This window comes from Calonectris borealis, chromosome 2 (assembly GCF_964195595.1).
Source record: "Calonectris borealis chromosome 2, bCalBor7.hap1.2, whole genome shotgun sequence".
Taxonomy (NCBI): domain Eukaryota; kingdom Metazoa; phylum Chordata; class Aves; order Procellariiformes; family Procellariidae; genus Calonectris; species Calonectris borealis.
Genome location: NC_134313.1, coordinates 52,529,910 through 52,554,404, shown reverse-complemented (window position 1 = coordinate 52,554,404; position 24,495 = coordinate 52,529,910). Strand labels below are relative to the sequence as shown.

The 24,495-nt window shown below is 40.8% G+C and overlaps 1 protein-coding gene across 14 annotated transcripts in view; it reads right to left on the bottom strand.

Annotated features, from left to right (window-relative positions):
• The window catches only part of OSBPL1A (oxysterol binding protein like 1A), a 79,103-nt gene that overhangs the window by 31,702 nt on the left and 22,906 nt on the right, over positions 1-24,495 (bottom strand). For 8 of the 14 annotated variants that reach the window (XR_012672355.1, XM_075141963.1, XM_075141962.1 and 5 more), the window contains 4 exons: positions 24,128-24,229; positions 22,543-22,668; positions 21,309-21,390; positions 18,422-18,528 (listed from right to left, as the gene is read on the bottom strand). Coding sequence is in view for 7 of the 14 variants with exons in the window: in XM_075141963.1 (XP_074998064.1) it covers positions 18,422-18,528; positions 21,309-21,390; positions 22,543-22,668; positions 24,128-24,229 (417 nt within the window). In the remaining 7 variants the exon portion in view is untranslated. Of the gene's footprint in view, positions 1-4,575; positions 4,671-14,974; positions 15,173-15,213; positions 15,506-18,421; positions 18,529-21,308; positions 21,391-22,542; positions 22,669-24,127; positions 24,230-24,495 lie in introns of those variants that run through there. The other 6 variants (XM_075141968.1, XM_075141972.1, XM_075141971.1 and 3 more) reach the window with 6 other exon arrangements.

Below are 24,495 nucleotides of genomic sequence, written 5' to 3'. Positions count from 1 at the left end.
AAGTAATACTTATAGTACAACCTTCATGTACTCTACTTAAAAATACAGGTATCACTGGAGAAATAACCTTGTTTGAAATAAGCATACTGTTTATTTTTATTTTTTAAACACAAAGCAGCTTTAAGCAATACCACCATTTTGTCACCTTGTCTTTTATTATTGACAAGATAAATCTCCTAAAATCTTCTTGCAGTAATTTGGCTGTAAAGGTCGGCGGTTTGGTTTTTTTTTCCAGAACCACATGCTCCATTCTTCCAAGCTTAACAAGATATATGCAGGCAGATCGGCACTATTTTCAAAGCATAAGTTTATTGAACCACATAATTGACCAACTGAGTGATAGGTTTTCCCAAAATGTAAGAAGTAGATTGCTGTTATGCATAATTTTCCATGCTTTATTTTTCATTCACAAGACTTGGCCAATGATTAAGTTCTGAGGTGAATTATTCCATCTTCCTGGCTACACCACCACCACCATTTTTGGAGATGACACTTCAGCTTTATCCCTTTTCCCAAAATTTTTTCTTTCCCATTCTGTCTTTCTTCAGTGTCCCAACACAAAAGCAACCACAAGATTATAGAAAGAACCTCCAGACTAGTTTTAAAAATGCTTATTAACACAAAATCTTTAGGATCTATGTATAAAGCAGGAAGACAAGCACAAAACGACGAAGAAAACACCTGCTTTCAGAAGAATACGCATTTCAGTCTATTAAACTGGATGCAGATAGACCAACATTTTTCAGTGGAATATCACCTGATTTCGTGAAGTTGCATTAGCTGAGTACCGCACTATTTTACACAGCGACACAAACATTTATATAAGGTAGTAAATACCACATCAAAATGATGCAGGTATCAGTGTATACACAGCTCTGGAAATCCAGCCTGAGCATACCCAGGAAAGTTTCAGAAGAGACATTTTATTGACAGCCTGCATAAAGGCACAGCTTGTGATACAGCCGTGGTTCCTGTACCTTCGGTAGTGATGCCCGAGCTGAGGAAGAGACAGATGGCAATTCACATTGTACTGGGTTCAGCTCCTCATCCTCCAGCTCTGGAACAGCTGCCATTTTTTTGATCCCTGTTGCTGGTGCCCACAATGCCAGTGCCACCATCACCGTCATAAGCTCTCCACAGAGCTTCACAGGGACAGTGGCACAGAGCACTCTAGCGAGCCCAGCATGAGGCCAGCTGAGTTCCTGATGTTCAGCTGCTCAGGCTTCCTACCTTACCCTTGTCAGGAGCTATTCTGCACAAGAGCAATTCCAGTTATCAATAAAGTTGGGCTTGTGCTTGCACTGTTAGACAACGACAGTTAAGATCAGTCTTGTTTTCATCTCTAAAGCGAATACTATTATAGTGAAACTTCAGATTTACAATTGCTGATGGAAACCATCTAGCTTTGTCTCACAGAAGTAAACAATCACTCGGTCATTAACCTTACAGCTATAGACACAGCTATAACCTGATACACTGACACAGAACCACCAAGACTTCAGTATCTAGGTCAGTGCAACAATTTTTTTTTTTAAAAATACTTCTCCAGCTGAAGAGGTTTGATAGCCAAGTTCTGGTGACTGGCTTCACTTCTGATTTAACTGAATGGGAATCTGCTTCCAACAGCTTCCCATAAATACTTGAGACCTTCAGGCTGTAAGCGCTGAATTGTGAGTTTAAATACAGAATTGAGTTATTTTAGCAGTCAGACCTCTATTTTATTTTATTTTTTTAAAAGGAAAGCAACAAGCTATTTGCAGACACTTCTATTGCCTTTCCATGCTATCAGAAATCCTGCTAAGCACAAGAGCATGGTTTAAAAGTTAACTCCTTCACTGCATATTACTAGCAGAAGTTCACTTGCCTATTCCAAAATATCAAAAAGCTTATTTGCGTGTAACAAACACCAGTCCCATTCCTTTCTGTACCCTCAGCTTCCACGAGGTAGGTGGGACACTAGTAACATGCACCAAACCACTATTTTTTCTTTTCTTTTTTTTTTTTTTCTCCTTTTTTAAAGCCTGAAGTTTTGAACGATATCAGCACAGCCTGTAACCAAGGCTTCTCTGTCATCCTGAAGACATCTCAATACAATACACAAAACACTTCCTTTGTTTGGTGCTGGATGCTTTTAATTTAAATTAATGCCCAACAACAGTGGCACTTTTGTGGGCTAGGAAAGGGTCACACCACTTATGCCCAGCTAATAAATGATCATCTCAGCAACATGCTATTGCAGCTGCAAGTAAATCCTAAAAACAACACATAGCAAGCAAGGCATAGAACAAATACAGACACCTCAACAGTATGTAGGGCTACTTGCCTTTAACATTAGAATAGTAAATTAAAAGACAGCATACCTTAGCTCTAGGTTCTCCTGGACTGAGAGAGAGAAAAGACAGACTTCACAACACTGCAGTGTGTTTTAGTTGAATTTTACTTTCAAAAGCACTCAACTTCAGCGTTAGGAATAAGAATGCCCAAAATATGCAGACTTTCGAGTTGTGTAGGAAGGACGAACTACCTCTTTCACATAGCAACCACCAGGGGATCTGAAGCCAGACTCTGCCGGAGCATCAGCACCCCACGTACCAATTCTGCTCTGCAGTAAGCTGAGTGCAGGAAAGCAGCCTATGACACTGCCTCACCAACGCCTCTGACTACTCAGAAGTGGGGTTTTGGTTTTCAAAATGAATGGCTTTGTCCAACTGCCACAGAAATTCCATCCTCCCAAAAACGTCACCGCTTATGGGACATTTGCCACGAAGCACAGAGGCAAGGTGCAAGTTTTCAGTAGCAAGCTAAGGGCTAGTCTAACACCTGGCTGGAAATTAACATGTAAGCAAGGAATTCAAAAAACACTGCTATAGTAGAACTGACAGTTTTCTGTGGACATCTCCTCACATTAAGAAATGTAATCCTGCTTCCTGTAATGAGGTAAATGCCAATTTGCTTCACGCTACATCTATTTATATGAAACTGTTAGTTTCCAGGGTCACCTACTCCAACAGGACGTACTATCCTGAAAGACAGAACCTACAAAGCTCTGTGTTGTAACACATTACACTATGGAAAACTACTCACAGGAAGCACTGGGAATCCAAAGCGAGGGTTCTTTCCCTTTTTCCGTGATCTTCAGACCAAATGAAAACCCCTACCAAAAAATCTGAGGCTAATAGTGCAAATCACAACCTCAATGTAGACAGTTTGATATGTACACTGTTTGTCTATTCTAACAGGCAAGCTCACATAGTTGCAATTCTGCTGTTAGTACAATACAGTCCCTATTGCTAGTGCCTCCTTGCATAAGCCAGTTCTTTGTGATGACCAGTTTAAACTAGTGCGGAGTATATCTGTTATTCTTTTACATTTAATACAGAATGAGAACTACATAGTTTCAAGAAGTCAGGTCTGTCTCCATGTCTTGAATAAAACCTGTGTTTTCACTTCATCATGGAAAAAATGTAGAGACTTTTAATATCTTCCCCGAGGCATGTCTGTTTAGAAATGGAACAGTTCTATATATTTTGTTAGCTAACTTTGAAGCATGCTACTGCAGCAGTAATTCTACAGGATATGCTTCTATGAAAAAGGGCTTTTAGATTTTCTGCTACCTAGAGTAGGACTAAGTTGTTGCTTAAGATGCTACTGAAGTGAAAACTGAAACCAGTTGCTCTCACGTGGAGTTCGCATAGTTTTAACCACATTTGAGCTTCAATAAAGGAAGTTTTCGAGAAAGAAAGTAATTTTTAAAAAAGGCTTGATTTTTACCTCTACTCATGGGACTTAACTCCCACCAAGCACACATGAGTATATGATATGAATATGTAAAATCCTGCTTTTCTCCTAACCCTCCCCCTCTCCACCCGCAAAAAAGAGGAACAGTTTTAGTTTCCGTATGTTTCTTTGCAATCACGTCTCAGGTATTTGAAGTACTAGAGAAAGGAACAACTGCTTTATGAATACTCCTAATGACACATCATAAAACTGCAAATGCAACAGCTCACATTAAAGCAAAAGCAAAGTGTTCCCAAACAGATGCAATCGGTTTCATGAACACATCACTAGATTCCTAAAGCACTAAAGCATGTAAATATTTCATACAAAACTTTTGGCGTTCTTATCTGTTTACACATACGCCTTTCCACACAGAGTCCCCCTGCTGACTCAGTGCTCCCCATCACCATCAACCACAAGGAACTTGTGACAAACATCTGCTATCTTAACATATGTTAAGGCCTTGTATCGTAACTCTTCATTTGCTGGAGTAAAGTAGCTCTTGTAAACTTCATCATAGCCTTGGCTCACCCCAGGGTGGAGGACTGATCCAAAAAAGTCGTGCTTTACTTCAACCATTGTTTCTTGCTTAGGTTTTCTCTCTCTCTGTGCTATAAGCTTACCATTTACCTGGCTTCAGAGATCTATCAGATCTCTAGCTAAAAATAGAATAGTTAGATAGCACTTGCCAGTGACTTGAACTACTGCTAGTGCAACTACTGAAATGCAAAACAAGATGTGATCAGTTAATCAAGGAGGTAAGCTGAGCTCACTGATGACAGGTAAAGGGTTACTTACTGTATCACAAGACAGCACCAGTCTCCATCTCGGAAGTCTGGCCAGCTGACTCTACAGCTCCAGCATCAGAGTACCACACCTTACTGAGATCATCACACTGAGAAAAAAACTCAGAAGGCTAACATAAGATTTTGCTTTCTTTCATATACAGGAAACATCATCAATAAAGTTCCTTTTTGTACAAAGGCTGAAAGACCCCCATACACACAAGCAAATCCCATACATACCAATTTGAAGTCCTGGTAATCTATTCACTTACATCCCAACTCAAAGCCTATAGAAGAAAGTAAAGACTTTGTAAATCAAGTCATAAGACTCTGCCTCGATCATTCCCCAGATGAACACAAGGATTCATTGTTAGTCAACTACGAACGTTCACCTCAAAAGTTCAAGAGGAGGAGTTTAGCAGGGTTGATTTGGAAAGGCTACATTGCATTCTTCTGAGTACAGAGTTATAATATTTCCCTATTTTTGATTTATTAAAATAATAAAATTCTGCTAATGAAGGAAAGGACCAGATATGATCATAAAACTTAGAGACAGTGGAACCACTGATAGAAGCAAGAGCCAAACTATCGTCCACACAGAAGAAACTCGGACTTTGGCAGGATCACATCAACACAGACAGATATCAAGGCAGTAAGAGAACTGTTATTCAAGAGAAGAGCTGGAGATGCTGAGAGCAGTCAGCACCCTTTTTCCAACGTACGAAGTCTATTATAAAAATTCATAATTCAAGACTGCCTGGATTAACAGCTTCTGAACTATCTATATGCTAAGGACAAAGACTGTTTGCCTCCCACCTTTCCCTAAGACACCGACACTTCCTCCTCAACATGGAGCTCGCTGCCTGCCTTCCTTCCCCTCTCCTGTTTCCACATTTGGCCATGTCAAAGTTTGTTTATTCAGAGGCTGATGAAGCACCACAGTTTTAACCAGCGGAGAATGTCACAGTCCTGAGCCAAGAACCTGTCTAGAAGCGCAAGAACAAACTGCAAAGACTTCATTTCTGATTGCAGATTAGAAGGATGGTTTTGGCTTAAAAGCTTGGGTTTAAGCTTTTCTGTTAGAGAAACTGCTTTCTTCAAAGTGATTCTGCACTGGTCAAGACTTAACAGAGCTTTTTCTGGTTTGTTTCTAAAGTGAGACTTAATGGCAATTCCAAGTCTTCCCCTCAAAAGTATTTGGTTTTTTTGCATTTTACTTAGATGACTTAACTGTAAGCTGATAAATCTCACAAAGTCTACTTAAATTTAAGAGCTGCAGAAGTTGCCAGTTTCCACAGTGCATTCTGTCCCTACTCCTGTTCCAGTATTATAACAATGATTAGTCAAGTATCGGGAGTTCAAACAAAAAGCCTTCCGATTTTGTCATTTTCTGTTAAGCATTGTTTCTATTCTGAGTAAAGCTGAAATTAAATATGGCTGCTATTCACATTTGCCAATAGCTTATGCCAAAACAAGCTGGGACTGAATGACATCAGCAGTGATGTACATGTTTGGGAAGCTCGTTTCAAGTTGCAGAGCTACAAGATTACCAGAAAAAAAAACCACACCCCAAATATATTTTGCTGCCCTAGTGAGATTAAGCATCTATTTCCTCAGAGGCATATACCACAAGTAACGTTACCCAAACTATCTCATTCATATTATACTGATATATATACACATACATTATACTGATGCCAACAGGACTAGAACAGTATATTGCTGCATGTTTTCAGACCTGGCAGGGACATTTTTTGCGTCTTTTCCCTTTGAGACACTCTGGACATCTTTGAAGTTTGCTAGTCTCACAAACAGAGAGACCAGACTTTAAGATGTAAGGGTTCTTAAGAACACACACAGGAAACATTTCCTTTTTATTCTCAAGGACTGTTTTGAAAACAGATCTTAAGGCAGTTTTGATCTAGCTACTTCCCTTAAGTATTTTTCAGTATACACCACCGATTACTTTGATCAACCCCTTTGTATCCCCTCCCTCACACTTCTTCCCAGTTGGATCACAGCGAATGCATGTATTAATGTTTTCTCTTTTGAAGCAACTGTCATGTTTTTGCTATGTTTTTGTTGGCTCTTACTGGCTTACTAGTGCTGCTACACAACTGGATGCGTTGTTGACTCAGAGTGAAACCAGCTTCCTATTAAAAAATTAACACTTCTGAAGCTGGTTGTCTGTTCTACAAGCTCCACATTGGGAATCTTGTTCATTATTTATGAGGAATAACTGACAGTTTTTTTAAAAAAGCAATTCCAAAACAAACATGCATGCTATACAGTTGTTCTGCATTTATGAAAAACTCAGACATCTTATTTGCTAGTTTTGATTTCATTTTGGATGCTAATCAAACTAGTTAAAAATGAAAAAAAGTTGAACTCCTACACAGGCCAGAAGTTGATGGTGAGTTTCACACCACAGTGCTGGAGTTCTCATCTCCAAATGAAATCCACCTGGAAAGCATTCTCATTTGCTATAGTCCAGAACAGGCTCTTCTCAACTTTCCGATATTAATGAATCAGACTTCATAGACAGACACAAATGCAGAAATCCACTTCTACTTCAGATTTCAGAAGGACTTGCAGCATTAAGAAGCCTGTCTCTTATTAGGGATGATTTTCCTCTGAGACACTGTTTTGACCTTACCCCTAAGCAGGCAACAGCTGGCAGACATCAGCTAGGTCCTGGGTAGGCTGATAAGACATTTCCTGAAATTAGAGTATGTCGTACAGAAGTTCGTCCCACAGTTAGGGCAGACAGATAATTATGCTGTGGGCTACGGAAACCCAAACTGAAAGTTCACAACCTTGGATCAAATTAGTAAAAAGATATTTGCATATTGAGAATGAAATCTGAAATACTGCCTCCCAGTTCTTGTTTTTGTTAGAAATAATTGCTAGAGTCGAAAACCTCCACAATTATCCCAAAATATGATACCTACTGATATATTTTTATTACAAGAAGACACTATAGAACACCACCATCGCCATGCAGAACAGCTAGATAATCCAAATATTCTTACTCAGTGGTACAGATCTTCTCTCCTTATGAATGATCTCAAACACTTTTGCCTTCATCTGGTGGGAGGTGTTTTGGGGGGGGGGGGGGGGGGTTTGGTGGTTTGTTGTTTGTTGGTTTTTTTTTGCTTGTTTGTTTGTTTTTTTTACTTTGTTGCAAGAATTCAGTGTGTTACTCATTGCTACTTGGGGCCCCCTTGTGCAAAAAGTAACTAAAGAAGAATCCAGTAGTTAAAACAAGCCTGCTTCTCCCTGAGATACATACTTAACACTGTAGCAAAGCTGTTTACTGATAAATCTTCTATTTATTACTCCCCAATATGCAATCCAGTAGCATCTACAGTTCAGACCAAGAAGTGGCCCCAGCTTAAACTTTCAGTAAGCTCTTTTATGAACTTCTCCAATAAAAACCACTGGCTACTAGAATAAAACTGGAAGGTAGATCTGATGAAAGTCTAAGTCTAAAGGAACACCAAGAGTTCTCTCCACCCCAAGCTGAAGAAGAATCCAACAGCCTAGAGTGACACGTCATTTTTTAGATTCAATAAATTGTATGTGGGAGCAAAGACAAGAATAAACTCTGACCATGTGTTATCAGCTGATCTGTGACACACAGTTCCCTGAAATTGTCTAAAACTACTGTAGTGGACTGCCTCAAGTACTGTGTGGATGTCTGACGGCTGTTCAGGCTAGAGGAGAGAAGTCTCAGAACAGATCTCATCAATCTATATAAATACCTGAAGGGAGGGTACAAAGAAGACGCAGCCAGACTCTTCTCAGTGGTGCCCATTGACAGGACAAGACGCAATGGGCACAAGCTGAAACACAGGAGGTTCCATCTGAACATCAAGAAACATTTATTTTTACTGTGAGGGTGACTGAGCACTGGCACAAGTTGCCCAGAGGTGTTGTGGAGTCTCCATCCTTGGAGGTACTCAAAGGCCATCTGGACATGTTCCTGAGCAACCAGCTCTAGCTGGCCCTGCCTGAGCAGGGTTGGACCAGGGGACCTCCAGAGGCCCCTTGCAACCTCAACCACTGTGAGATAATAGTTTAGCCCTTAGCCTGAAATGCGGCTTCAGAGCTGGAGGAGATACAGGTCAGACAAAACTAGATTTCTGCTATCCATGAGCACAGATGCAACTGTCTAAGGTTTCAAGCTGTCTTAAAGGCTCAGCCAGCTCATTTTCACCTCAATTTGATTTGTCTGACCTTGCAGCAAGGTATTTCACTGGAACAACAGGCAATCCAATTTGCATGCATAGCACAGAATACTTCCACAATTAATAGTCTTGTTGGCATCTCCAGAAAGGTATAAGTTACTGACATATATGGATTACCACATTACCTAGAGGAGCTATACCATCATCTTGACAACTTAAGATTATTTCCCACCACAATGATAAAAACCCCATGTGTGAGTTTGCCCCATGAGTTCGTGTCTATCAGTTCAAACCCTCCAAGTTCCTGCAGATGCCTTTCTGCTACGGTAGACCCGCACAAGACCTAGAGGCTGATGCTCTGGCCAATTAAACTGAGTGTTCCCAGACAAGGCTAGAGTAGTTTTTGTTCTCCCCCCTTTCTCCCACCATAGCTCTTGACTCAAAAAAAAAGGGACCTGCAATAGCAACACTATTAAATTTCAAGATTAACAGGAAGCTGTATTTCTATTCAAGGGTCAAACAACATATCTAAACGAGCTTATGTTGTGGAAGCAGCGTAGCTTTGGCAGCACAAAACTCCCCGAAGCAGATGAAAAAGTTTATAGTCTGCTTCTGTGACTAAACTGTTCTACTTCTAAGCTAAGGAGTACCCCTATATTATGATGTACACTGCAGACTTCCTTCAAATAGGCATGCTTTAAAGCCATCCTCGATGTCTCCTAGTGTACCTACGGATCCAAGAGTTATTGCATTGGTGTCCAAGTTTTAACACTAATAATGTAGCAGTGACAAGTATGAGAGAAGGGAAAACATTCCTTTTCAAAACCACCGAGTCCACATTTACCTTACAAGGGGCTTTACATGAAGCTATGCAAGCAAAGTAAGCACATCACAGGTGTCACTCCCAAATGCATTCAAGAGAGACGAGATATTCAGACGAGCTATCCTTACATCAAAGCTAGACATCCTCTTATACTGGACGCTTCAGGATATTCACAACAAATTGATACTCTCTATTCGTAAGAGGCCCTCTATCTTACCACTCCTTTGCAGCAACATTCAGCTCAGCTCTTTACTATAAATGGAGCATCATTTGCTTTGTGTGTGCTTATTAGCTATCCTTATAGGATAGCATAGGCCTGCATTTCCCATTTGTACATAACACGGAACACATTTATTTTTAAAGTATATTATTGATGCATTTAAAAGGGGGTGATGTTAAGAACAATACAAGCACTCTGGAGAAAGAGGTTACTAACATTCCTTGATGACCAGGCCTGGCATGTACCTTCAAGGAAAACTGTAATAGCAGTGATTTATTTTCAGTACATAAACACTTTCTAAATACAGCCCATTTACCAATTCTAGTGATAACCAGTGACTCAGCACTCAGCATTATACAAACACATTTCTTCACTGGACAGCACATCAAGCAGAGATAACACGCTTCTGAATATTAATATTAAAACCAAAGAAGTTTCTAAAGTCACTGGCAGTCTGGGAAAGAGAGAGAGAGGCCAACAAGTACGCGTTCAGTTCACAAGATTAAAAATCAGACAAGAGGTCAAATTCCACAATGGCTTACCTCTATTATAAAAATGGTATCAGCTCTGAGGAGTCATGGAATAAAAAAAAAAAGTGAAAAAAGCAGTTTTGGTTGAAAACCATAATTGCAGCCAGGTGAAGTAAAAAAAAAAAAGACAACACCCCCGCCCCCATTTTATTCTTCATAGCTAGAAGATCCCTATATTTCATGGAACCAGAAGTGACTAAAATACACCAACTAAAAACACAACAAAGAACAGCAGAAAAGTAAGTTTAGACTCAGTCAACCTCCTTTATTCAAGGAAACACTACACAATTGCACATGGACAGCCTAGTAGGCCATAAGGCAAGAGATCTGAAATCACTGATGTTTAAGGAGGCCAAATAAAACATACCAAAAATCCCACCACATGGCGAACTTAAGATGATTTGACAGCAGTTAAGTGACACGAAGCCTTAAGTTACTCATGCTACTCAGACAATGCCTTTAAAACAACCTCACACAAACCATATGCGTAATAAAAAGTTAAATATCATATCTCCCTCATACGCATGTGTTAATATCCAGTACTGGCCAGGCTACATGAAATTTCTTTTTCACATGTGTAGAAATAATTTATTATTATTCTAAGAAACTAGCTTTTATCAGGTTTACAAGCAAAAAGGCATTATAAAACCCCTAAGTTTCAAGAAAGAAAGGTCAAGAAGGAGAATACACCTCCAAAGAATTAGTAAACGTGTGTGACTGCAGTCACGCAGTTCAGCATTCTGATGTTTTATGCAGCTGAGAGACAAAACCAGACGACTCAGCCAGATTGCCGCAGCAGTCAAGTATCTCACACACTTGCATGCAAAATCCCAGCAAACAAAGTTAACAAGTATGGTGCTATGCACAGAGGTTCAGCCTTAAATCCTGGTTTTTGCTGCTTCATTTTTTTCCTGAAATGTTACCGGTGCTTAGCTGACAATAGACTGGCTGTCTGGGAGCTAGCAAGTTTTAGAATTCTACTGTTAATCCATTCTTCCAAAACACATCAGATATACATTCAGCCAGAACACTGAAAACAAGCTGATCAGCTTTACATGCCATTACAAAATCACAATGACACTAGAAGGATAAAAGCGTGCTCTCTTCTCACTCCAATTTGTTTTCCAAGCATGACAGAGAGGAATACAAACCATATCCTCATAACAGTAAGTACCGAGAACACGGAAAGAAAATTTCCATGTTATGTATTTCTTTTTTGTTCCTCTCTATCAGCTTACACAGAGACAAGAGCACCATTTTTCAAATACATTCACAGAAAACAGAATTGCTAATTCCTGTTTTAGAAGCTTACTATATCAAATACTTTACCATTAAACTTGATTGCTGCTTGATGTTTCCTCCCTGCAGCCTCAGCTAAGCCCCTTTTCTCCATGTTTTTGCATTAAAAAATAAAATCCCCAAACAAGTCATAGACAAGACCTCAGAAGTAAACCTCAGACTGAGAGTTGCAGAAGCCCAGTGAGAAGGGGTCTCATTTCAAACTAATATGTTTTTACACTGTCTTTCCCCAGAGGCCCATGAACACATTCCAAGTTAGTTTACACAAGGCTGCTTAACAACTGCCAAGAAAAAAAAATAACTACAAGCCAAGCTTTGAAAAAGCATTAATCTGCCCTGGAAAGTGCAAGAACAGGTTAGCAGTGTGCTTTGAGTTGGGCAATGCAGTACCGAGTGGAGAATGCCTTCAGACAAAGTTGTGTGACCAGCTTTCACACAGGCTTGTAGAGCTATAAGTCAGCAAGTTTCCCTGTCACTAGAAATCAGTATGTCACTTTGCCAATAGATTATATTCAAACATATCACCAGTTACAAGGAAAAAGGTTAACTTTTGAAGTGCGCACTCTTAAGGGAAAAAAAAAAGTTGGGACCCTGTTGTACTACAAAGACCAGTAGCATTCATCTTTTGCTCTATAGTAACATCCAGGCGTCATTCTGTCAGCCAGGACCGTCTGCCACTCAGAAGCCTTTTGTATATATGGCACTCCACCAAGGATCTTACCAACTGCTTCAAAATGTAAGCATTCTGTCTACACACATAATACCCTTTTATAAAAGAAAAGCAGTCATTTTTTATCTTTTCCCTGAATGGAATCCCAGTATTCGTTATTTTAACAAGCTTCCGTCCAGGCTGCTGCTTAGCTTCTCTGCCCACTCTGGTGACCTATTCAGTCTTGGCTGCTCTAGGAAAGTCTCTGAAAAAAAGTTATGTTTTTTAACTCCCCTACCTCCTAGATGCTTTGGACTCACTAAACTGCTTTACATAATACTGATAAGGACCTTGTCTTCACAGACCTGTAGTTAGCTTTCTATCTACAAGGCTGCAGTACAGTGGCAGAAAGAAAATGCTTCCAGAGAAAGAACACTATGCCATCTGCAAACATTTCACTATCAAGTTCCTCTGATTTCAATATCTCATCTTTAGAGCTTCAGCACAGGTGAAAGACATATGCATGTACAGCACCCAAAAATGAGTTCAGCAGGAATCATCAAGGCGTGACTAGAACTGCTGATGTTCTAGCAGGAGAAACAACCTGCCAAATGACTTTCTTGTCGGTAGCTTTTGTTCTCTTACATGCCATGCCTATACATCATTCCACAACACGTTATATCCCATGCTTTTCTGCGTAAGGGAAAAATACCAGTCTTTACCTGGGCACCTGTTTGAGAATAGAGAACCTTCCAGTTAACTTATTACTTTCAAACAAGATTTGAGCGGCACTAGGTATTTTTAGTACATTTCTACTCATTTGGAGGAGAGGGGAAGAAATAGGGTCAAGTCAGTTAGAGACTCATACAGCCAATAAAGGTTTTCTTGATGCAGACACACTTTGAGTCTCTCAACACCAAACACCTCTTGCTGTGCCCAGTGCAATTATCAACTGCCTGAAAACTGCTCTCCTCCCTTCCCCAAGTTTACAAGCTGAACAGCATTTCAGTTGTTTCAGGCATTGCCTACAGGCCTGGACACACCAAGGTCTTGCCTTGATTTCCACTACTTTCAGCAAGAGCTGCAGAACAGAACGGACAACAGAATTGCTCTGGTATGCTCCAGTGACTGAAAGGAAGCAAAAAACAATAGGGCTGTCACCTGTTTCTAAGCACAAGGAGAAAAGAGCAGAGAAACACAAGCACTAGTTTCATGACTTGAGGGGCTAAGGACTCTACGGTTCTAGGTCTAGTACAACAGCCAGCCAAGACATGATCCCCTCCCCAGCCCTAACTCAGAAATCATAAAATTAACCTCTTTCTTAGCTTCCCTGATCTTAGTTGAGTCCCTCACCCCCTCTTCATCTCTCCCTCCCCCACACCAAAGGCTCCCATTACCTGACAGATTAATGTAGCTGACTATTATTGCCAGGTGGCAGAAAAGGACTGCTGATGGACTCCAGGACTTTTCTAAACAGATTTGCTCAGGGTGCCCATACCAATAGTTCTCCCTTGACTGCAGAGTGTCATCACTGTTCCTCGCACCTCCACCCCCACAAGGAAACGGATAATAAAAAGTCTCATTAAGGAGTCACCTGGACACAGCTTACAGGCACCTTCTTCATTCACAGTCCAGTAGGTCTAAGTGGTAACAGTCATGCTCATACATGTCTCCCAGACCACAAACCAGACACGTATTAAAGACAACTATTTGTATCCCAAAAAGCATGCATGCATTCATTCACAAGAACACACACAGACAAATCTAACCCTTGGACATTCAATTACGTTTCCAAGAAATATGAAATAAACTAAGGCAGTACACTGAAGTTCTAGGGATTAGTATTTGCTAGTTGAACTACACGCACATTTTTTATTTACAGTACATCAGTTATACATACAAGAGATATCTTTACCATGGTGTAACATGCTAACAAAATCCAAGGACTATGACCCACAGTATTTTGGCCTTAAAGTTTCTGTAAAAATGACAAGCTTAGTTTGTTATGACAAATTCTACCTAAATGAGTATACAACTCATTTAAACCAACAAATGAAGAAACCTTTTCTGAATCCCTTATCTCATCGGCTAAGGTTTTTCATCAGCTTGTAAACAAATCTCGTTTTCTAAAAAAAAAAAACCCAACAAAAAACACAACAACAAAAAAACAAAACCAACCCCACAACACCAACCCTAGAAAGAATGACAACATCTACAAACCAAGGAAGAAGATCAAAGCCACAAACAGACAACAAATGAAGTCAGCTTACAATTGTTATTTGTTTTAAACTCATGCAATAGGAGCTTTTAATTTACTGTTAAATATAACTTTTGATGATAAAAGTGAAACTTAGGAGAGTCAAGATACCCATCAGCACACTTTTTCTAGCACTGGTTAATGAAGAAGCAAGCTAAAAAAAAAAAAAAAAAAGCGGATTTGTTTAAAGAATACCTTTCCTAGCAGTTTCATACAGCTTTAGTGCATGCAGCTCAAGTATAGGAAATAAATTTTAAACTCACCCAGAAAAATCTAGCAGAGATAATAGCGTGCAAAGAACCTTAAGTTAAACTTCTCCTACAACTATATAAAAATACCTTAGAATATAAAAATACTAGAATCAAACTGCTTTTGGAATGCAGGTTCTGGTATCTGCTAGAAACAGTACAGAGGAAGTCCTGCTTTGAAACAATACTTACTAACCTTGTGCCAAAGTCACTGCAGAAAACGTTTCAAGTTGCACTAGCTCCGACACAACGCCTCAATAAATACTCAGATTAAAGCAACCAGATTACCTCCGGGTTTCCCTCACGTTTTAATCGTTCGGCGAAAAGTATCTGTGCTCATCTCTACCTTCTCCGCTTGACACAGAAGGGTTCATCCCAATGTCAAGAAGGAAAAACCCAAACCAGATTCCAATCCATCACACGCACGCTACATACCGCGGAACACGACTTCGGGAAGGCAGCCGCTCCCTCACCTCGCCCCGCGCGGCTGGGAAAGCCGCCCGGCTTGCGCTTGCGGCAGCAGCAGCGGGAGCAGCGGTAGCGGCAGCACCTGCCGGGCCGGGCAGCGCAGCGGGCGGCCCCTTCACCTTGCAGCACGCCACCGAGTGGGGCGGAAGCCCAGGCGCAGCGCGGCGCGGCGCAGGGCAGGGCGGGGGAGTGGCGCCCGCCCCGCGCAGCCCGCGCCCCGCTCCGCGCCCCGCTCCGCCAGGGCCAGCGGGTCCCGCCGAGCGCGGGGGGATGGAGAGGGGGCGGAGGAAAGCAACCCGAAATAGCGGGGCGGCAGCCGCCTCCCAGCCCGGCTAAAAATGGCCTGCCAGGCCGAGCGCTCCCGCCCCTGCCCCGCCCTCGCCCCGCCGCCGGGGCAGGGGCGCCTGCCCGCCGCTGACGGGCCGCGGCTACCCAGGCGGGCGCGGGGGGGCGGCCCCGCCGGAGCCGCAGCGTAGGCAGGTGCCAGAGCCCGCCGGGGCCGCCCCGCATGGGGCCCCGCCGCAGTGGGTTATTTTTGGAAGCTCCTCCATCCCCTGCTGCCCCGTACGGCGTCACAGCAGCTCCCGCCGTGCGGAGCGCTGAGGTCACGCCTTCTCCGGCTCGGGCGGCATGCTGCTGCGGGGCTTCCCTCCTCCCCAGAGCCGGCACCGCAGCGGACCGCACCACCCCTCCGCAGCGAGCGGCACGGCGAGGAACTCGGCCGCGCTCTCCCGCAGCCGCTCGGAAGCGTCACCGCCGCCAGCGACAAGGCGCACGCCGAGCCCTGCACGGCGGCACCGGGGGCGACGCCGCGCTGGGGGGGAAGCAGAAGCAGCGGACAGATGGAGCGTTTGGATATCAGGCTCATGCACTATTTCTAACGCAAGTGGAAGACAGTTGAACCTTTATCTCTTTTTTTTTACTGCTGTATTAGCAGTTTCATTTGCATATTGCACAATTACGCTACAATTTACGCAGCACAGAGACAGGCAATACTAAACAAAGAGTCTTCTCTAAAAGGCAAAAACTGTGTTTGCTATGGTTATCCTTACTTAAGTTTAGCAACCTCTCCTCATTAGTCAAGCAGTGGCTTCTGGTATGCTGACAATTTAAGTGAGAGGGGAAAAAAATTCTCCTTAAAGAGGCAAGATAAAAAGGTACTGAGCTTGAGAACACGTTCGTTTCTAGAGAGAACCAGATTTCACGCGACATGCACAATACGATTGAAAGGGATTGTGGAGCAAGTAATTCCTCTCCACGCAAAGGAAGTTCTACCGGGGAGCCCCCGCAAGCCAAGCTGCAGTCAAACAGTCCCGTTGACAACGAAAAAGAGGCCTGGAGACAACAGGACAGGCAGGAAAGAAGCTTTTAAACAACAGTTGTAGTTATTCTTCCTGAAGGTAGTTTGGCAGTCTTAGGTTAACAGCAGCCAATTATTGCCAGAGCAGAGCATTTATGGCAGTTGTTCCCAAACATTTACAACACTTAAACCTTAACTTCATTATTGAGATCATGATCAGAAGAGAAACAAACACTAAAAAAGATCTGTTTTTAGAGTATTTTAGACAAGTGTTTTTATATTAGAGTTCGATACTTCAAAGTTATCTTCACTACTCAATATACTTAGAAGGAATATTAAAGCATTTAATTGGGGTTTTACCACTTGCTAATGCAGAACCCAATATAATGCTTTTGCAATGCCAACAGAACTACGGTCTAGAAATCAACACTGAAAGGCAAAGAACAGGGCCCTGTCTTATAAAAGATAACAAAACCAAACGCTGTGGCTTTAAGAACAGTAACGCTCAAGGAATACAACTTTTTGGAAAGGTTCAAGTCTTAGGAAGAGATTGCTGCTGTAATTTCCCATATGAACTTATGGCATCTTTAAAAGCTTGCATTATATTCTGGAATTGCAATAGCTTGAAGTTTAAAAATACCAAGACACAAAACTCTCCAGGATCACATTTTCTCCCTGTCATGACCAACTGATTTCACTAGCTATGGTGGAAATTCAAGTTCACACCTCAGCCTATCCCTCTGTGCCCAAATCTATGTGATTCCACATTAAAATACGGCCTCTATAACACCTACTGAGACTGTTCAAGTTCAAGTAAGGTGAAACTACAATTTCACCATATGTTTTGCCATTCTCCACTCTGGAAAGCTATTTTAGTCTGGCTTGAAGCAAGATGCCAACACAGTTAAGGAATACTAACACTATACACCCACCGTTGTAACAATTTCCCCCTCATCCACAAATGGAACCGGCAACTTTAATATTAGATTTTCTTAAAGAAAAAACTCAATGTAAAAAAGCAATGCTTGTTCCGCTCTGGTAGAGCTTGACTCAAGGAAGTCTAGAAGACTTGTGACTGGAGACAAAAAGGCTTGGAAAGGAATGGGAGGGGGAGGGGGGGGAATCTTAAACCAAACCTAGACAATGGAGCCAGTGTTTGCAGCTCACTGTTAAATAACTGGAAGACTAACAGCACCAACACAAACCTCATTTTGAAACACAGCCTACTGATGACAACAAGAGCCTAACTGAGGAATTACTGTTACCACAATACAGGAAGACAAATTTATTCCATGGTACTAGGGTATCTTCTAGAGGGGAGAAAAATACCAGCTCTCCTACCGCAGGAATTAATGAGTTTGACATATATTCTCAAATTGAAGCATTTGCGTTATGTTTAACACCATACAAAATATTTGTCACTGGGAAAGCCAGAAGTTCAACAGATAGCATTCACACACCCACTAAGCACATGGTCTGAAAAACAAATTCAGAAGTAATACTGTTCAACACTTCAGTTAGCCAGTACAAAAAAAAAAGATTAATTTTCTCAATATTTTAACCTTCAAATCAGCAAAGCAACTGCTTTATTGAATTCAAGCATTCAGTTTGAACATCACAAGCAGTAGTTTGTAAGCAAAATCTGGGTCTCTTCTAACACTCAAATACTAAGATACCCTTCTGTAGAGGAACTTAGCTACTCTTTCTCTAGAAGCATGAGTTTTCATCAGACATTCAGCATGCAAAAGGACAGCTTACCAACAATATGAAGTTCTATGGGTGTATGTATTTATTTTTGTAACAGGTAAGCAGGGAATTAGCAAAATATACTAAGCTATTCAGACCCTTCATAGACCCATGCAGCACAATACATACCCCTTCTTGCTTTGTGAATAGGTTGAGGCAGTCAGCCAGGGCCTCACATGTTTCCTGGGATACTTCAGAGACCACATCAACTTTCTGCAGGAGGGGAGAAGATATTCCTGAGAGCACAAAAGATTAGTGGCATTAGGGGGACATTGTAAACTACAGGATTCTTTTAATTATTTTTTCCTCTAAGTAATAGACATAACATTCATATTCTACAGGAAGGCTGGTGCGCTGCAAGATCTGTGTGAGGAAAGGGCAAGCAAAAGTAGCACTGAGGGAACTCAAGTTCTTTCTTTTGCATCCTTTCCCTAGTACTGGTATAAATGGCACATGAACACATTGAGTTTCTCTTTCAGGATGGCTTAGAAAGCAGAGGTAGTAAGCTATGGCAGCGAGAAAAGTGACTAGCAACAATCTCCTTTTAACCTCTTTCTAGATTTAAAAGCCTCAGAGTTGCCAGGTGACAGAATTCAAGTACAAAGGATACTGCACTGGTTTAATATAAGTTAAAGTGAGAAATGTAGCTTTTTTTGCCTTTTGCCATGGTATTATATAGAAGAGAAAAAGCTTACCACGGTGCAGCTGGAGATTTAGGTTTGAAAAATAGATGGGGAGTTACAAGGACACTGATCAATAAAAGGGGAAGGAGATCCTATTTTCATGGACTCATCTTCTGGATAAGTCGCACAGCTTGCAGAGCAATGCCACCGCACACCCTGACTTCTACGACCATTTATAGAAGGGGCTACATGTCTAGAACCAGCAGGAAACCATGATAACCCAATTAGCTGGTGGAAATTATTTAATATTTGAGTTCATCTTTGAAGTTTTGTGATGTGCAGCAATTCCTCAGAAGTCAAGCAGCCATTCTCTCAGGAAGCATACTTGTTGCAATTAAAGTAGGTGTTCATTTAGTGGCCACAGACTCCAGGATCAGTTGACACCATTTAGTAACACAGGTTTTTCAAGCTGATGTTACACCAATAAAGATTAAGAGGTCTGGCAGTGACAGTTCTTGAATTTATTTTGCAACTTACACTGCTTGTGGAGGACAAGATACAGTACATATCCACACACTAATTGTTGTCTTTGATACCAAAGCTCACTACTGACTGGAATTAGGAGTCTCTACTTACAGCAGCTATCAAGAACAGCTAGGGCCTCTGGAAGGAAGGGCAGCACACTAAGTGCAGGAGCAGAAGACATCTTTATTTGTAATAATATGCATAAATCTCACAGATTTAGAATAGCATGTTGAGACAGTTAGGGAGAGAATTTTAAATATCAGGTCCCAAGATAGCCATTTTTATATTACTCAAAAGCTTTTAGAAAAAGTTCCACATGGACGGACTTTTAACTCAGAAATTTGCATTCTTCTGGAGCCAGAGGACTTGAATACATTAAAGATACCACATCAACCCAATGTGAGAACTGGGAGACCTGCAGCAGTTTTCTCTGTTGAGACCTACCGAGGTTACACATGAACCTGGAAAGAGTTCACTGACCCACCAAGTTAAAAACATTAACTGGGAGGAAAACAGGAACTTATTACTGCTATTGGCTAAGACTAGCAGTTTCTAGGAAAGAGACATATCTGTTTTTGCTTTACTATGGGTTTTGGTTACTCAAGTTGTGTATTTAAGAAAAAAAAAGTGAATGTCCTTACTGGTTCTTCAGGACAGCAATATGGGGTCAGAGAAACTGCCCCTACATCTACCAAAGGGAATTTATCCACCCCATACTAATTTTCAAGAGTTCAGTTTTTGTGAAGAGTTCAGTTTTGTTGTATTATTAATTACAAAGGCTTCCCAATAAAACACTCATCTGTATTATGAAACCTTACTTTTCTTTGTGAAATAAGTGCAGTTAGTGCAAGACAGGTTAACATCACACAGTAACTTACTTCAGTGGCTTATGGAGGAAAAGCTGTATTTTAGACTCCTTTTGGGAAGGCACAGGGATGGAAAAGGAAGAACTTTTTTCCTCCCAAAACGGCTATTCTATTACAGACTATGGATTTGTACAGATAAACAACTTGTTCTCTAGTTTGAGCTTCAAAAATTTTAGTCACAATATGTAACTAGGACTCAGCTTCAAAGGAGCAACAGTTGGATGTTTTTACAGAACTCCTTTGTGTGTTTAATACATTAGCAACTTCTGTACATGTTTAAGGCATTAAATGAAACAAGTTATAGTCTGCAACAGCTTGATGCCTGTGCTATTTTTTGGCAGTTATGCTGCAAAAAATCCAGGTACATGTTAATTTAAGAGTTGTTATTTAAAATGAAGCCCGAGAAGTTCAAGTCTGGCATAAAACTCATGGCAGAAGTCTGTGGAATATATCCCATCGCACCATGCCTCCAGTTCCTATACAGTTTTGTGATTTCACTTCACATCCTGTTCATCATGCCTCTACTTTCATTGCCTTTCTACTCACTACAAGACAAGTTTTTTGAGGGGAAAGCTAGAGAAAGACAGCTAGCTCTTTGTACCTGTCAGGGGACACTTATGCTCCACAATAAGCTACCAACTATAGATTTTTTTAAAACCTTGAAAGTGAACCCCTATGTTTATATTCCTGTGATATGACTCAGAAAGTACTATATCTAAGGCAGTTTCACTACATTTACACCCACTAATAAAATTTCTTTCAATCAACGTACTTATTAGTTGTTTCTCCAAACCTGAAATCTTAATTCTTAGCAATTATTATAACTGAATAATAATTGAATTATTATATTTGAATCTTTTTCAATGAATAAAACAGTCCTGTATTTTCAAGCTCCTGAAAATTTAATTTCAGTGAAATTAAAGCATGTGCTGCTTAAAAGCTTAAAAGAAAAAAAAAACAGTTGCCTGGTAACAAACTGCATTTTAGAAGAGTAAGTTTTACCTTTTGTAGCATCCAAAGATTTAACCATTGCAAGAAAGTCTGAAATCTCTTTACTGAGTCTTTGTTGGCATGCTTGTGCTTTCTGAAAGACAGCAAGGGTAGCTAGTTCAGAAGAGCCTTGTTCTAAGGAAAGTGTATGTTTGTTCTCTTAACTATACTGAACTTTTTAAATTTGGAGAACATTAAATCTTAACAAAGATTCCCAGTGACAGAGACTGATACATTAAAACTGGAAGAAATTTCTTGAAATACCTTCAAAGACACAGAAGCAAACAGAATATTTATGCACATTATATTGCTAACTGGCTTTTGTTTAAACTAGCATAGCAAACCAAACCCCAAAGCTATGTTCTATGTACCACTTTTGCATTCCCCCCCCTTTTTTATTAAAAAGTTTGAAAACCCAGGAAGAGCCATTGCTTGTTCTTCAACAAAGCTAAGGCCAAAATAAGCAAATGCATAGGTTAACTGATGTGTGGCAAGTACAGCGACATGCAGGAACCCACCTCAAGATCATATTCCAAGCCTGCATTTGAACTTAGAGACAGTTATTTATTAGATAATACCATCTTCTTCTGTAGGCTGCTGGGAACTGCCAACAACAGTTATCCTCCCATCTCTGTTCTGCCATGAGCTACTTTGAGTTCTTGTACCAAAAGGTATGGTACAAGCCACCTGGAGTTCAGTCACATGAAGATTTTTGCATTGCAGTGTCAACTTTCCCTTAAAGTAAAAGGTTTTAGAAGTGTTTGTATGGCAAAAAGCAAGAATCACAGGCTGAGTGCCAGAATTATCAAGGAAAACTCATTTCCATTCCAAGTCTGAACAATCACTGTACATCTAATGTGACCTGAGGTGTTAAAGGATCATTTCTAAGCCATTTCATTGCCTATTTTACAGAGGTACAGCTCACTGAGGGTCAGCTTTGTTATCCTCCAGTCGCGGTGTCACCAAGTGCACAAGGCTCCCTCTCCTGGCTGAAAGTCTCAAGCAATTTTCTACCTTGCAGTAGTGCTGCTAAAACTGAAAAACACAACCCTGTAGCTATGAAAAACATGCCATTTTATGCATACAGTCTGAACAGGAATACGTGACAGTAAGCAGTGCAAATATAAGCAGCATTTATGCATCCATGGAAAGAAAGAATCATTACTTTCAGCCAAAAGTACACTAAAGTATTTCAATACAAAACAACTGCCTAGATGCATGAGCCAAATAAGTACTCAGTACATACTTTCAGAGTATCCTGTAGGACTGTAACAGATACTGTATCATCATCTTCATCATCACTACTCAACTGTTCCTGTGTGCAGTAATGAGTGCTATATGCAGAGTGGTCTTCTATTGCTTCCAGCCAACTCTGAACGGAAAAAAACAGTTAATACACATTTCAAAGGTCATCCCCAGAAGGCAACAGCATTGAACAAATTACAGTTTTTTATTGATGTGAATAAGATACTCATTAGTAAAATGAGACACCTTAATGAGCAGAAAATAGATTGTTAAAATTGTAACTGTATTCAAGGTGAGATACTCTATGGTCAGAGTGCTATCTAGGACTTAATTGATCAAACTTTAAGCACAAATGACACCCACCCCTCAGTCTATCCAAGGTCACATAAAAAAGTCATATCAATTAAGAAAAGACTGCAGGGAATGTATTTTGCATCTTTTGGTTTCTATTCAGACAGCAAGGTCTCTGTGACAAAGTCTGCCGCCTTACGCATGACAAACTCTGTGTACAAAACCTCAAGCATTATCATAATTAAGAGGTAGATTCTTTTCCTGTTCACAGAATCACAGAGTGGCTGAGGTTGGAAGGGATCTCTGGAGGTCCTCTGGTCCAACCGCCTCTGCTCAAGCAGGGCCACCCAAGACCATGTCCAGACGGCTTTTGATTATCTTCAAGGATGGAGACTCCACAACCTCTCTGGGCAACCTGTGCCAGTGCTCGGTCACCCTCACATTTTTTCTTATGTTCGGAGGAAACCTCCTGTGTTTCAGTTTGTGCCTATTGCGCCTTGTCCTGTCACTGGGCACCACTGAAAAGAGCCTCACTCTGTCCTCTTTGCATCCTCCCTTCAGGTATTTATGTGCATTGACAAGGTCCCCCTGAGCCTTCTCTTCTCCAGGCTGAACAGTCCCAGCTCTCTCAGCCTTTCCTAGTATTAGAGATGCTGTGGTCCCTTTAACCATCTTAGTGGCCCTTTGTTGGCCTCTCTTCAGTATGTCCACGTCTCTCTCGTAGTGGAGAGCCCAGAGCTGGTCACAATGGTCCAGTTGCCTCCACCCCTACTCCATCTCTAATTAGTACACCTATAGAAGTACAACAGTAACTACACTACAAATAGCCCTAAAAAAAAAAAGTTATTCTCTTGTTTCAGATCCACCTTTTAAGAAAATATAATTTATTAGGTCAACTTGGAGAATGGCTAAGAGTAGAATGTAACACTAAACATTCTTTTGTTCAGGATAATGAACTATAAAAGAAAGTGCAACAGAAGGAAGTTGCAATAGAAATTTACCACATGGAGAAGTTAAAAAAAAAAAAAAAAAGGAAGTTAGACTACAGGGCATAATACAGGCACAGAGCTGGAAAACAAGGTGACACTAATTTTAAAGAAGAGAATGGCAATCTGTCCATTTTTGCTATTTAGTCTACAGTTGTGCTAAAAGATTCAATATATGCACTTATGTTACCAAGTCCTGATCATCAAGATACTGAACCCACTACTAATGCATCCATAGCAAGCAGAATGCAAATTATTCATTACAGAAGTTATTACATTTTACAGCCTTTGATAAAGAGTCATTATTACCTCTCTAGTTTGAGAAGGAAGGCTATTTTTAGGAATCTTGAAACGATGAACAGTGTCATCAAAACATCTGACAGAAAAGAAGCAACTGTCTGTAGATTTTACCTAAAGCAACATGGAGAAAAGACAAAATTAGTATAATGAATCAGTAAGAAAAGACAAAACTGTTAAGAGTAAGCAAGGTAGAGAATTACTCTTAACTCAGAAGTTTTTGCCCCAGTTTTGATGCGAAACAACTATAGTTTACAAAAAGCTTGGTCAGAACAGTTTTGCTGTCTTGCACTTTACATGAATAATAACACAGAGGTTCTTTATGTCAGAATTTTGTATTTGCATATATTTGCACCACTTGATTCAGACAAAATCTCAGC